General features: G+C 40.1%; 1 protein-coding gene and 1 long non-coding RNA gene across 2 annotated transcripts; one reads left to right on the top strand and one right to left on the bottom strand.

Annotated features, from left to right (window-relative positions):
- Positions 1–1,070: 1,070 nt before the first annotated feature.
- On the bottom strand, positions 1,071–5,722 carry HSPA5 (heat shock protein family A (Hsp70) member 5). Its single transcript, XM_057724727.1, has 8 exons — positions 5,353–5,722; positions 5,024–5,255; positions 4,470–4,607; positions 4,051–4,163; positions 3,570–3,960; positions 3,206–3,443; positions 2,734–2,901; positions 1,071–1,977 (listed from the first exon to the last, which is right to left on the bottom strand). Exons 1-8 carry the CDS (start codon positions 5,472–5,474, stop codon positions 1,415–1,417), a joined length of 1,965 nt encoding a protein of 654 aa, XP_057580710.1. The 5' UTR covers positions 5,475–5,722; the 3' UTR covers positions 1,071–1,414.
- A 670-nt stretch (positions 5,723–6,392) lies between these two features.
- Positions 6,393–13,646, top strand: LOC130844106 (uncharacterized). Its single transcript, XR_009051181.1, has 3 exons — positions 6,393–6,425; positions 6,840–6,895; positions 13,441–13,646. It is a non-coding gene; the product is annotated as an uncharacterized LOC130844106 (long non-coding RNA).
- Positions 13,647–14,189: the final 543 nt, after the last annotated feature.

Genomic DNA, 14,189 nt, shown 5'->3' with positions numbered 1-14,189 from the left:
TTATCTACTTTGGTAGGTGAAGAGATGAACTGGATAGCCCAGGGCAAAAACCTTTGGTATATAAAAGATCTTACCGGCAAGACAACCCAGGGAACTCAGTAACTGATTGGCTGGTTGTAAAGAATACTAATCACAAAAATGTTCCAGGAATTCTAGTTGCTAGATACAGCAGAAGCTGTGGAAATCAGGGAGTGGACATTCACAGGCTGAAGTGTTTTTAATATTCATTAGCTGCTCCTCAGAACGAGGTGCAGACTGTTGGCTTTTGGTAGTAAGAGCCACTGTGCACAGGGGTGAAGACTGGCCCTTATCTTTCCCCACTATCCCCTACCCCACTCCACACTGCACTGCAGATCATTTTTAACTTATATGGAACTTGGCCTGAAGACCCTCTGTCCAAATGCTTTAGGCAATGCAGCAGACATCCAAGCCTCCTAGTAAAACTATCACACTGTCAGGTCCTAATTCCGCAAGTTAACCTTTCAGCTGGTTGCCCATCTATAAAATATCTATCCTTGGGCTGAACTGGATTTCATATTAGCAAGCCTGATAGCCTGCCCTTTACTGGCCACATATATTAAACTGTAGTAGGGTTAAATATAGGTCATCATCCTAGATCCCACTCCTGTACCACCGAGATGGAGACTGACATAGAGGTTCAGAAACATACCTTCACATCCTAAGATTATGAACTGAATCCAAGTGTGTAAAGTTATCATGAGTGATCCATCACTCTATCAAATCAAGAGAATCCAAGCAGCTATAAAGCATTATTAGTAATAAAAAGCCATGAAAGTTTATGAAAGGTAAGGGGAAATAGGAAATTTCAATCATGCTCAGGAAAACTCCACTCTTGGACATTGTGAAATGACCCTTGCCTAGTTAAGCATATATGGATGAACCTCCCACCCCTTTTCTTAGATTAGGTCAGGCAGGTTTCCCAAAATGACGGAATAAAAAAAATGTTTCCTTACCTCAAAAACCCCAACACTCCCCCCAACACATGAGACTCTAACCTTAAAATAAGCTTCTAATTAGGTTAGTCGTTCATCACAAAAATCAGACCAGTGTAAATAATAAACATTTATTGGTGTCACTTATGGTAGAAAAAAGTTCCTACACCAGATGCACATGACCCAATTGTTAAATAGAACATTTTCAAGGTGAACACACATCCTAACCCAGCTTTTTTACCCACTTTTGATGATAGCCAATTCCTCCTCGCCCCCCACCCCAAGACATGTGAGCAACTGCTAATGAAAAGCAGTAAACAGCCACTTGGGCTATAGCATTTTCAACTCCACTCCAAGGTGAAGATTCCAATTACATTCGAGACTTAAGTTCTCTCAATTTTCTCCTAACGAAAGTTCCTGAGTCCAGTATTTACAATATTACAGCACTAGCAGAGCAGTGTCTACAACTCATCTTTCTCTGCTGCTTCCTCATCACCAGTTGGGGGAGGGCCTGCACTTCCATAGAGTTTGCTGATAATTGGCTGAACAATTTCCTCCAGCTCCTTCTTTTTGGCTTTGAAATCTTCAATGTCAGCATCCTGGTGACTTTCCAGCCACTCAATCTTTTCTTCTACAGCTTTTTCCATGGTCTCCTTATCTTCAGAGGAAAGTTTACCTCCCAGCTTTTCTTTATCTCCAATCTGATTCTTGAGAGAGTAGGCATAGCTTTCCAATTCATTTCTGGTGTCAATGCGCTCCTTGAGCTTTTTGTCTTCCTCAGCAAACTTCTCAGCATCATTGACCATCCTTTCAATTTCTTCAGGTGTCAGGCGATTCTGGTCATTGGTAATTGTGATTTTATTTTTGTTGCCTGTACCTTTGTCTTCAGCTGTCACTCGAAGAATGCCATTCACATCTATCTCAAAGGTGACTTCTATCTGTGGAACCCCACGGGGAGCAGGAGGAATTCCAGTCAGATCAAAAGTTCCCAGAAGGTGATTGTCTTTCGTCAGGGGTCGTTCACCTAGAAGTCACACACAAAAATAACTTGTTAGTTGTTACTGACAAACACTAGTACACCTGGATCCCTACATTTCCATCTGTTAGAGCCTGTAGTGGCAAGGGCACTCTATCAGCCTAGAAGTGGGTCAGTATTGGGTCTGAAAGGAGCAGAGAGTTAAGTTACTGGTAACTCTTAAATGAATTTCATCTACTTCATAGCAGTATGAACCCTTGTTCTTGTATTTTAATATTTATTTTATATATTTGGCTGTGCCGGGTCTTAGTTGCAGCACATGGGCTCTTTCTGTTGCGGCATGTGAACTCTTAGTTGTGGCATGTGGGGATCTAGTTCCTCCACCAGGGATTGAACCTGGACCCCCTGAATTGGGAGCTCAGAGTCTTAGCCACTGGTCCACCAAGGAAGTCCTTGTTCTTATATTTTAGAATGTATTTATTTTGACAGCACCATGCAGCATGTAGGATGTTAGTTCCCCAACCAGGGATCCAACCTGTGCCCCCTGCAGTGGAAGTGTGGAATTCTAACCACTGGACTGGCAGGGAATTCCCCCAGAAGTTATTTCTAATGGGAAAGAGTGCTAGATAGCTAGATAAGCAACAGATTTTACTACTGGCTCTACCAAACTCAACACTAGTTAAATTAGGGCCCTCCCACCTGAAAATAGCAAGTATTTCTTTCCTAGCCATTTCAATAGAGTATATTAAAAGAAGTCAAGCTCTTCAAAAACAGAGCATGGTATTAACAAATGTAAGCAATTACCTTCATAGACCTTGATGGTAACAGTTGGTTGATTATCAGAGGCTGTAGAAAAGATTTGAGATTTCTTGGTGGGCACCACAGTGTTCCTTGGAATCAGTTTGGTCATGACACCTCCCACGGTTTCAATACCAAGTGTAAGGGGACATACATCAAGCAGTACCAGATCACCTGCAAAGGTAAGTTAATCAAGATAAATTCTAATTTATGAGTCACAGGAGCAAATACCAAGCAGTCCCCACAAACAGTACAACTTCATCTTCTCCACCTTGCCACCAGGTTAGGTTTTATGCAAGATCAATTTAGAAGCAATGAATTAAATATAGTTGCTAAGGATCTTGAGACTATAGTAGGTCTTGTCCTCACTATACATTTTACTAGCTGTGTGAGCTTGCTGCTCATAATCTATTGCTTTCCAAAGCAATACCTAATTATACTCTGAAGCACTACAGAAGATGCTGTGACACTGAATTACCTGTATCTTGATCACCAGAGAGTACACCAGCCTGGACAGCAGCACCATACGCTACAGCCTCATCTGGGTTTATGCCACGGGATGGTTCTTTGCCATTGAAAAACTCTTTAACCAGTTGCTGAATCTTTGGGATTCGAGTAGAGCCACCAACAAGAACAATTTCATCAATATCAGACTTCTTTAAATCAGAATCTTCCAGCACTTTCTGGACAGGCTTCATGGTAGAACGGAACAGGTCCTAGAATAAGAGACACAATTACTGTGATGATGCCTCTCATACCCAGATACAGTCAAAATACCTAGATGCATTGTCCCAAACTCAGAGACTAGATCTCATTAGCAAAGTCAAAGACAAGGAACATACCATGTTTAGCTCTTCAAATTTGGCCCGAGTCAGGGTCTCAGAGAAGTCTTCTCCTTCATAGAAGGACTCAATTTCAATTCTTGCTTGATGTTGAGAAGACAGGGCCCGTTTGGCCTTTTCTACCTCACGCCGGAGTTTCTGCACAGCCCTGTTGTCTTTCCGAACATCTTTGCCAGTTTTCTTTTTGTAGAGCTTGATGAAGTGTTCCATGACACGCTGGTCAAAGTCTTCTCCACCCAGATGAGTGTCTCCATTAGTAGCCACGACTTCAAAAACACCATTATCAATGGTGAGAAGAGACACATCGAAGGTTCCACCACCCAGGTCAAACACCAGGATGTTCTTCTCTCCTTCCCTCTTATCCAGACCATAAGCAATAGCAGCTGCTGTACTGTTAGGAGAATGAGAAAAAAAAAAAGCTTTGTTAAGTTTACCTTTTCCCATTTGGCAATTATGCCATATTTTTGAATTTTACACTTACGGCTCATTGATGATCCTCATAACATTCAACCCAGCAATAGTTCCAGCATCTTTGGTTGCCTGGCGTTGGGCATCATTGAAATAGGCTGGTACAGTAACAACTGCATGAGTAACCTAAAATGATAACAAAAGATAATTAAACACATTTTATTACACGGTTTAACCCTTGTTTACGTACAGCCAAACCATCACTTTAAGATGGGTATAATATATAATTTTATACCCATGGATTTGCAAGGATTAAGTGATAACACATGAATAGGCCCTAGTATTTTGTTTATTCAGTAAAGCATGCAAGTGATTAACACTGATACACATGGATGTCATTCAGATTTTTAAAGCGATGAACGCATTAACACAATGCAATCAATCAAGAACAGTAATAATAAAACTGTTCAACATTGTTCTAGAAATACTTACCTTCTTTCCCAAATAAGCCTCAGCAGTTTCCTTCATTTTAGTGAGGACCATGGCAGAAATTTCTTCAGGAGCAAATGTCTTTGTTTGCCCACCTCCAACATCAACTTGAATGTATGGCTTAGTTTTCTTTTCAACCACCTATTTTAAAGAATAATTATTTTCAGACATAGAAGCAATGACATTTTAAACTTTTTAAAAAGACGATTGTCTGAGACCCACTTCTTCCCCCACAGCTTGGTTTACTTTGGTCCCTTGGAGCTTCATACTGAGCAGAAATACTTTAAGGCCTTACAATTGCAAGCCTCTCCAGTTTTAATCAGTCTTTTAATCCTAAACTATTGTGTACTGAGTAGTCACGTACAAAAGTTCTTTGCCAATCTTACTTTTTTAAGGTCTGTAACACACTGAAACTATTCGACTGAAACTATACATACACCATGTCTGTATCCTTTTTGCTTGTCTCTACACCGTTTTTCAGTAACTTCTTAATCCCAGATACTCCCACCCCCACCCCCCACTTTCTATTCATTTAGAAGAGAGAAACCAGGTCGAACCTTGAAAGGCAAGAACTTGATGTCCTGCTGCACAGACGGGTCGTTCCACGTACGGCCGATGAGCCGCTTGGCGTCGAAAACCGTGTTCTCAGGGTTGGAGGTGAGCTGGTTCTTGGCCGCATCGCCGATCAGACGCTCCCCTTCAGGAGTGAAGGCCACGTAAGACGGCGTGATGCGGTTGCCCTGGTCGTTGGCGATGATCTCCACGCGGCCGTTCTTGAACACCCCGACGCTGCCGGAGGAACCGAAGGGAAGGAATCAGCACCGCGATGCTCACGGCGGCCCAGGAGGCCCCGCCCCGTCCTCCCCTCGCCAGAAACCCCACTCACCAGGAGTACGTGGTGCCCAGGTCGATGCCGACCACCGTGCCCACGTCCTCCTTCTTGTCGTCTTCCTCCGGCCGCGCCGCGCCGAGCAGCAGCAGCACCGCAGCCACCAAGGAGAGCTTCATCTTGTCGGCGCCGTCGGCTACTCGGTCAGCAGGCAGGCAGGGCTTCGCAGGCCAACCAGCCACAGGCCGCAGCACGGGAGCGCACCGGGGTGGCCGAGCCGAGGACGACAGGGCCCGGGGGCGGGAGGAGCGGCAGACGAGGCGAAGAGCAGATCCGAAAAGGCAGGCCGAGGCACCGATCTCGCACACTCACGAAAAGCCCAAAACGACGTGCCTGTGATGTCTCAGTCAGCGTCGACCGCGCCGTCGCCTGCTCGGCTTATATACCCTCCCCCCAGCCCCGTCGTGGAGGCCGCCGATTGGCGAAGGCGCTACTCGTTGGAGGCCGCCGATTGGTCCAGGCCACCAAGCTGGCCGCTGCGGATTCGAAGCGGCCTCCTGCGCAGCTAACGTCACCGCTACGCCCCCCCGCGCTGACTCATTGGTTGCTGGGCGCGCCCAATAGCCACCAATGGGAGGCAACATCCGCCCCGTGCTCCGGCTCCATTGGTTTAGCAGCTGCCTGTCTCTGACGCGACCTCTCACCCCCGAGGCGGTTTCCGCAGGTAACCGCTGAGGTCCCGCCTCCACGCTGGGCCTTGAGGGGGCCGGACCCAGTCCGGCGTGCTTGATTCCCCCGAGGCAGCGGGACCTGAGCCCCTTGCTTTTACCGCTGCCCACCCGCCTGCCCTTCCTCCTCCCCGCCTCCGTCCCAGGCAGGCAGGTGTCAGCGTAGATGTTGTGATCGGCTCAGAACAGATTTCTGTGCCCTTCACAGCCACTACGGGTTCTAGCGTGTTCAAGCCCCGGGGCCTTTTGTTGCTCACCGGGTCGCAGCCCTCGAGCCGGGGCCTGGTCTGGGCACTGCTCGGCCGCGAATCTTGGCTTTTACCAGCCAGTTAAGTCTCTTCGGCACCCCCTGCCCCGCTAGCTTTGTCTATACCAGGCCTCTCCACATTGCCTTGCCCCACGGTAAGTCCCAGGACAGGCCTCGTCAAAGTGATTGACTCCTAGCACTGAGTCCCCTCCCCATGTGGCAGCCTTCCCCCGAAGAGCTTACTGATGCCATCACTCCCACCCTGGAATGTACCGTTTTTCTAGCTTGTCTTCCCTCTCCCTGCCCATCATTTCCCTTTGTGGATCAGATTATCATTTACAAGGTCTTCCTCATCGTTTATTGATACCTTTTTACTTTCCCTGCGTCTGGAAAAGATCTGACGTGTGCTTAAATGTATTTGATAAACAAAGACGTCTTAATGCCTTACTCTTGTAGCAAAAAGTATAAAGGCTGCTATTTACTTAAGGCTTACCACGTGCCGAGCGTTATTCTGTCTCCCGTGCCTTTCGATCCTTACAGTTCAATACTTGGCATTTCCCATTTTACAGATGAGAAAAATTGAGACCGGAGAAGATTAATTAACTAGCTTAAAGTCATAGAGCTGGTAAGTGATGGAGTTAGGACTGATATCCAAGTCAGCTTGACCCCGTAGCCAATGTTCTTAACAATATTTAAAAATTAAGTTCATTTATTCAACAGATCTTTTTGGAGGACCTACTAGAGATGCGCCAAAGGCCTGATACAAAGTATTTTGAGATGCTTACAGAAAGTTCGTGAGATTTATCATAGTCAGGAACTAATGACCTCAGTAATTTTTGCACTAAATGGTTTCTTGAGATTCATTGGTATGAGCGATAGTGTCCAAATAGTACTGAAACATCTTACACACAGTTTACTAAGATGCTTTCCCTCTCTCCTTTAGTGTTCCTCAAAGGTCATACTGGTGACTCAGAGTTGACTCCATTCTTACTATAGAAGTTGCATCATCCATCTCTTTCAACAGGGTTTGTAGTACTGCTGTAACACTGACCCTTCTGTAGGTTGCATCAGTCCATTATCAAGATAGAAATCACCATTCCACCACATGACAGCTACATATATATAATTTCAAGCAAATTTTCTGTGTATGTCATAGTCCTTACCCATTAAAAACAGAGCTCTCAATTTCAGCCTCACCCTTGATTGATGGGGTAACCTTTGCAGCACTCCTTTTTCGGAGATTTAGAAAAGTGATATCTGGCTAACTGCTAAAGGGAATGAGTATATTGGTGGTTGTAGTAACTTTTAAAAGTCAAGTATATCAGGTATGTTATATAGTATATTCCAAAGTGCAGTCATTTATGGATTGAATAGGAAAATGTGCAGATAAATCTAGTTTGCTGAATGTTAAAAGCCAATAATAGTGTCAGTGCCAAGTTATCAATATTTAAATAAGTGCTAGACACTACGTTAAATGCTTTAAGTACATTATCTGTTTTAATCCTTATGAAAACATTTTTTTAAACCCCTATTTTGGGGCTAAGGAATCGGAAGCTCCAAGAGGCAAAGGAACTTGCCCAGGAGATCACACAGCTGAGAAGATACGGAGCCAGGATTTGAGCTTTGGCAGTTTAATTTTTAATTTCTGTAGTCTAGGTTGTCATCCTGAGCTCCAGATTTGTAAGACTTACATAGTGTTATTAGGATATAGAGTAGTTACGTAGTTTACAAATATTTTGATGTTAGATGATAGACAAATGTAGATTTTATCCAGCAATTTAAACCAGCTTATTTCACTTGTGCCCTTATGGGTAAGAAAAAAGATTTCTATTTCCTAGGTGATCTCAGAAAGCTAAGCAGAGTTAGGACTGATTAGGACTGGATGTCATTTAGTTCCTAAATCTTCCTTTCTGAAAGGGAATTAAAGGCATAGAGCAAGAAGGAAAAAGAAAAAGCTTACGTAACTGAGAAGTTGAATGTTTAGACCCTGATAATTAAGAATTTTTCACATGCTTTGTTGGCGAGACTATTCAGCTAAGAGATAGGGCACATGACTATGGGAGAAACCAACCTCCCAGAGCCTCAGTTTCTTCATCTATTGAATGTCAGGGATTTGTGTCCCTGCCTGTCTTAGTGGCTTGTTTCCCATGAGATACTCTATGGGAAAGTTGTAGAATAGTGGTAATGCTATTATTTATCACGTGAATATACTATGAGAATAAATTTTAGAAGCTCTGCAAGAAAACCACCTCTTGGGAGTGAATTTTCAAGGTTACTTTCAATGGGAAATAAGTTTGGTGATTACACTGAATTTGACAAAGATTTTTGGAAATGCTTTGAAAAGTGCTACATCTAATTACTCTCGTATTGGCCACATAGATGTCTGTTTTACTAAGAGACTGGGGAGAATTCCTCAGCGTTCATTAAACAACAGGAGAGTGAAAGGAAAGTATCTCCCTAATACCTGAGCTGGGAGTAATACAAGGTATGAATCATGTAAGATTTTTTAGTACTTCTGAAAGTGCAGTGTGCTATTCCATAAGCACATTGCCTTTCTTTGTCTTTACTTTTAAAGAGTGAATTTAATAATTAATAGAGAACCTTTCCTTCCCTTCCCCACACACAAATGAAAAGTAACAAACAGTGCATTTTCTGTTCTTCATATTTTTTTTTTTTTGGTGAAATGCCTTTAGGAGGGCATGTTGTGTCAGTGTGGTAGAGAGGAAAGATCATGGGGTTTGCAAGCGTTAAAAACTATGAATTCCAGTTCTGTCACTAACTAGCTGTGACTTCGAGCAAGTCACTTAATCCCTCTGAGGCTCTTTTTACTAGTTTGTAAAATGGATATAATTCTGCCTCCTCACAAAGCTATTTACAATTAAGGTACTCACTTAATTGCAAAGCATTTTAACTTTATACGTAAAGTGTTAGTTTTAATTTTTCTTCTGTCATAAGTTTTCCTTTGAAGTAAAATAAGCTACTGAGCATGAAGAGCTACCTCTAGAGATTTTGAGTAATAATATTTGATATATGTCTTAAATTTCTAAATTTTAAAAACAGGAAATATATATACATGGTATAAAATTCAAAGGGTGCAATATACAATATAGAATTAAGATAAGTTGGCCTGCCACCCAGTCCCCAGCCCTGTTACCCTACACTAGTGATGGTTACCACTGTCACTGCTTTCTTATGTTGCCTTTTAGAGATGTTTTATTCATACGCAACACGTGTGTGTATCCCTGCTTTAAAACCAATGGTGAAGCATACTGCACAGATGGCTCTGCTCCTTTATCCACTGAGCTGTATTTCTTGGAGATTGTCACAAATCAGCTGCCTTCATTTTTTTTAATGTCAATAGTGGGTGCCCTTAATTGAGTATCTACTCTGTGCAGAGTGTTTTATATATTTTAAACCTTTTTGTTATAAATTACAATGTGACTACAGAAAATGCAAATGTATAGTTTAATGAAAAAGCATAAAGCAAATCCCTAGGTATTCAGTATCTAGGCCAAGAAATAGAATGTTGTCAGTACCCCAAAATCCTTATTTTTTCCCCTAGCTGATCACAGTCTCCTCCTTCACTAAAAAGTGACTTTATTGTTATAGTCTTTAGAATTTAACCACGTAAATATACCTCATCAAACTTCATGGTTTAGTTTAACCTGTTTTTTTTTTTACTTGATGTAATAGAATCCAAGAGTATGCATGCTTTTGTGTCTGGCTTCTTTCACTCAACATTGGGTTTTTTGGGTTTTTTTAATTAATTAGTTAATTAATTTTATTGGCTGTGTTGGGTCTTTGTTGCTGCACACCGGCTTTCTCTAGTTGCGGTGAGCGGGGGCTACTCTTCATTGTGGTGCGCAGGCTCCTCATTGCAGTGGCCTCTCTTGTTGCAGAGCGTGGGCTCTAGGCTCGTGGCTTCAGTAGTTGTGGCACATGGGCTCAATAGTTGTGGCTCATGGGCTCTAGAGCACAGGCTCAGTAGTTGTGGGCTTAGTTGCTCCGCAGCATGTGAGATCTTTCTGGGGCAGGGATCAAACCCATGTCCCCTACATTGGCAAGCGGATTCTTAATGACTGCACCACCTAGAAAGTCCCCTTCAACATTGTTTTAAAGTTTTATCCTTATTGTTATGTGTAGCTCTAATTCATTCATTTTCAACTGTGTAGTATCCCAAGACACCACAATTTATGTTTGTATTTCTCATTTTGGCTATTATGAACAATGCTGCTACGAACATTATTCTGCAGGTTTCTTGGTACACACATGCATGAATTCCTCTACTACATGTAGGTATATGACCAGGATTAGAATTTACGGATCAAAAGGTTTAAATATCTTCAGCTTTAGTAGATCATGGCAAACTGCTTTCCAAGTGTTTACTCTCACCAGAAGTTTATGAGAATTCCAGGTGTTCACATCATTGTCAACACCTGATACAAATTTTTTATTTGACAGTCTGGGGCATGTGTACTGGTTTCTCATGTTTTTAATTTTAATTTCCCTGATCACAGTGGAGTTGTGTACTTTTTCATATTTTTATTTGTCATTTTGATTTCTTTTTTGAAGTTGCCCATTTCTCTGTTGAGTTTCTTATTTTATAATTAGTTAATTCTTTATATTCTAGATGTTAGTCATTTTTTTCAGTTCTCTGTATTGCAAGTATCTTTTCCCCCACTGTGTGGCATTTGTTTCTATTCCCTTCCTAGTGTTTTTAAAAGCCTTTTAATTTTGAAAGCAATGCAGACTTACAGAAAGTTACAAAAATAGTAGAATCCCATGTACCCTTCACTCAGGTTCCTCCAATGGTGACATCTTACATAGTTGGAAAAACTAGGAAATTGACATTGGTCCATTACTTTTAACTAGACCACACATCGTATTCAGTTTTCACCATCTTTATAGCCTCATGTGTGTATGTTTGTATATAGTTCTATACAGTTTTATCTGATGTATAGATTCATGTAACCATCACTAAAATCAAGTTATAGAATTTAATGTTATTTTTGATGAGGAGGTATTTTGACAAACAGAAAACTTACCAATTTTTTCTTTTATGGTTGTGCTTTTTTGTTTTGTTTAATAAATCTTTCCTTATCCTGAGATCAAGAAGATACTGTTCTTAATTATCTGCTGAAAACTTATTTTTTTAACTTATCTCTTTTAGATCTATATAATTCACTTGGAATTTATTTTTTAATATATGTGAGTTGTATATAGTGTGAGTAAAATTAATTTTTTTCCACATGGAAACGCAATTGTCCCAGCAGCATTTTTCATATTAGTATTTTGTTAGCCTCTGTCTTAATTTCTATAGATGTATAGAGCTGACCCTTGAACAACACAGGTTTGAACTGCATGGGTCCACTTATATGTGGATTGTTTTCAACAGGAAATACCACAATACTACACGATCTGAGGTTGGTTGAATCTGTGGATACGGAGGACCAACTATAAGTTACACTCAGATTTTCTGCTATGCAGAAGCTTGGTGCCCCTAACCCCACGTACTGGTCAAAGGTCAAGTGTAATAAATTTTGATATCTGGTAGACAAGTCCTTCCACATTGTCCTTCTTCAGAAGTGTCTTTGACTAATCTTGGCACTTTGTATTTCCATATAAATTTTAGAATTAGCTTATCAACTTAGCAAAACAAACTTTTATTAAGTAAAAAAAGTAGGTTACTCAATAATACGAGAGTACCATACCATTTATTTTTAAAATAAGCCTTACAAAGTATTAAATATCTCTTTAACTTATTTCTGTATTCTAGAATTTTTTAAAATTTGTATGAATTTGGCATTCAAAAATTTATCAGGAGTAAACAATTTCCATTTTGAAATGACAAATTATGATTTATCAGTATGATGAAATATGTAGCCATTAAAATTGTTGATATCTATGATTTTCAAAGAGTATATAAATTGTAAGCATGTTACTTTTTTTTGTCTACACTTTTTTGCTGTTAAGAAAATATCTATCAGGAGCTTAACAAGCTTGAAAAGCTTTAAGAACTTAAATTAAAATTTAAGAGTAATACAAGACAGTGAAAAAAGCTGTCAGTGAAAGATGTAAGATATGATTACATTAAAGATATTTCATACATTATAATTAGTCGTGGGTTAAATTCAAATACAGATAATGCCCCAAAGTTTTATGTTGCATTAACATTACAGCTCCTATTAGTCTGGACATCCCTTGCACTGGTAGAAAAATAAGTTTTATAGTATATTTCATTGGGCTGAAGTGTGAGTTGCATGATTTATGATCCTGTTCTACAGGCGTCACCCTGTTCTACGGGAGTCACTTTTCACATTTCCAGTATTCTCAAGTTTGAGGTTTTTATCGGTTGTCCTCATTTGAGCCAATACTTTAAAATTCCTTGGCAAATGTTACAAAATCATATGACTGTGTGAATACATTGCCTTAAATCATAAGCTCCATCAGCTTCATGGTAAATTGACCTCTGAGTATCACTATTTCTGAACCTGCCAGTGGGGGCCAGTGCAGGACAACCAAGGGCCCAGAGCATGGAGTAAGGCTATGACTGGAATCTTGTCCTTTGCTTTCAATTGGACTGTTTAAATGCAAAAAGGATTTTATGAAGGATATTTTCTGCCACCCATGTATAGGACAGCTTCCATGTCTGTCTTTCTGGATCTTCCAGAGGTTTAGAAAAATTTTCCCATTAAGAAATAATTTATAGTTAATTCACATGTATTTTTTGTTATTCAAAATGTGATGAGTCAACCTAAATGTCTATCAACAGGGTATGCTAAATTAACTAGGGTAGATTATGCTATGGAAATATTGTGCAAGGTTCAAAACAATGAAGTAGATTTTTATATATTTATGTGGAAAGATGCCAGAATTTATTATTACATGAAAAAAGTGTTAACATGGAACAATTCTATTTGGGTTAAACAACCTCCCACCAAATCTGGGCAGATACGTATCAAATTGACAAGTGGCTCCTGGGTGGAATTGGATGGGAATCAAGAGGAACTTTTGACTTATTTGTATTGTATACATTTTTAAAAAATTTAAATTTATTTAAAACATTTTTTATTTCCTATTGGAGTATAGTCGATTTACAATGTTGTGTTAGTTTCAGATGTACAGCAAAGTGATTTGGTTATACATACACATACATCTATTCTTTTACAGATTCCTTTCCTGTATAGGTTTTTACAGAGTATTGAGTTGAGTTCCCGATGCTATACAGTAGGTCCTTGTTGATTATCTATTTTATATATAGTAGTGTGTATATGTTAATCCCAACCTCCTAGTTTATCCCTCCCCCCACCATAAGTTTGTTTTCTGTGAGTCTGTTTCTGTTTTGTAAATAAGTTCATTTGTATCATTTTTTTAGATTCCACATATAAGTGATATTATATATTTCTCTTTCTCTGTGTGACTTACTCCACTTAGTATGATAACCACTAGGTCCATCCATGTTGTGTACTGTATACATTTTTTTTTAAGAACAAGAATTAATATATTACTTGTCAGATTGAAAATAAATTTTATAAAAGAAATGTAAGAAACAAAAAACAACTAAGTTAGCCTTTAGCATTGAATGTTTGCCTGTTCTTTGAGTTTGAACTATGTCAAAGTATTACATTTGTGTTTTGCTTTATGGTAAAAAGCTTTGACCTACATCCTTTGGTTTTATCCTTTCAACAACCATACAAGATAGACAGGGTTGGTGATGTTTCTGTTTAACAGTTGAAAATACAGTCTCAGGGACTTCCCTGGTGGTCCAGTGGGTAAGACCCGGTGCACCCTAAATAAATAAATAAATAAATAAATAAATAAATATTTTTTTAAATTAAGCAATAAAAAAGAAAGTCTCAGATTTTGTTCATAGTAAAAGTATGAATTTTCTGCCATATTGGTTTCTATCCATGTTATTG

The sequence above is a fragment of the Hippopotamus amphibius genome, chromosome 2 (assembly GCF_030028045.1).
Source record: "Hippopotamus amphibius kiboko isolate mHipAmp2 chromosome 2, mHipAmp2.hap2, whole genome shotgun sequence".
In the NCBI taxonomy this organism is placed as follows: Eukaryota; Metazoa; Chordata; class Mammalia; order Artiodactyla; family Hippopotamidae; genus Hippopotamus; species Hippopotamus amphibius.
Note: the sequence above shows the minus strand (reverse complement) of the source record. Positions and strands in the feature narration are given on the sequence as shown.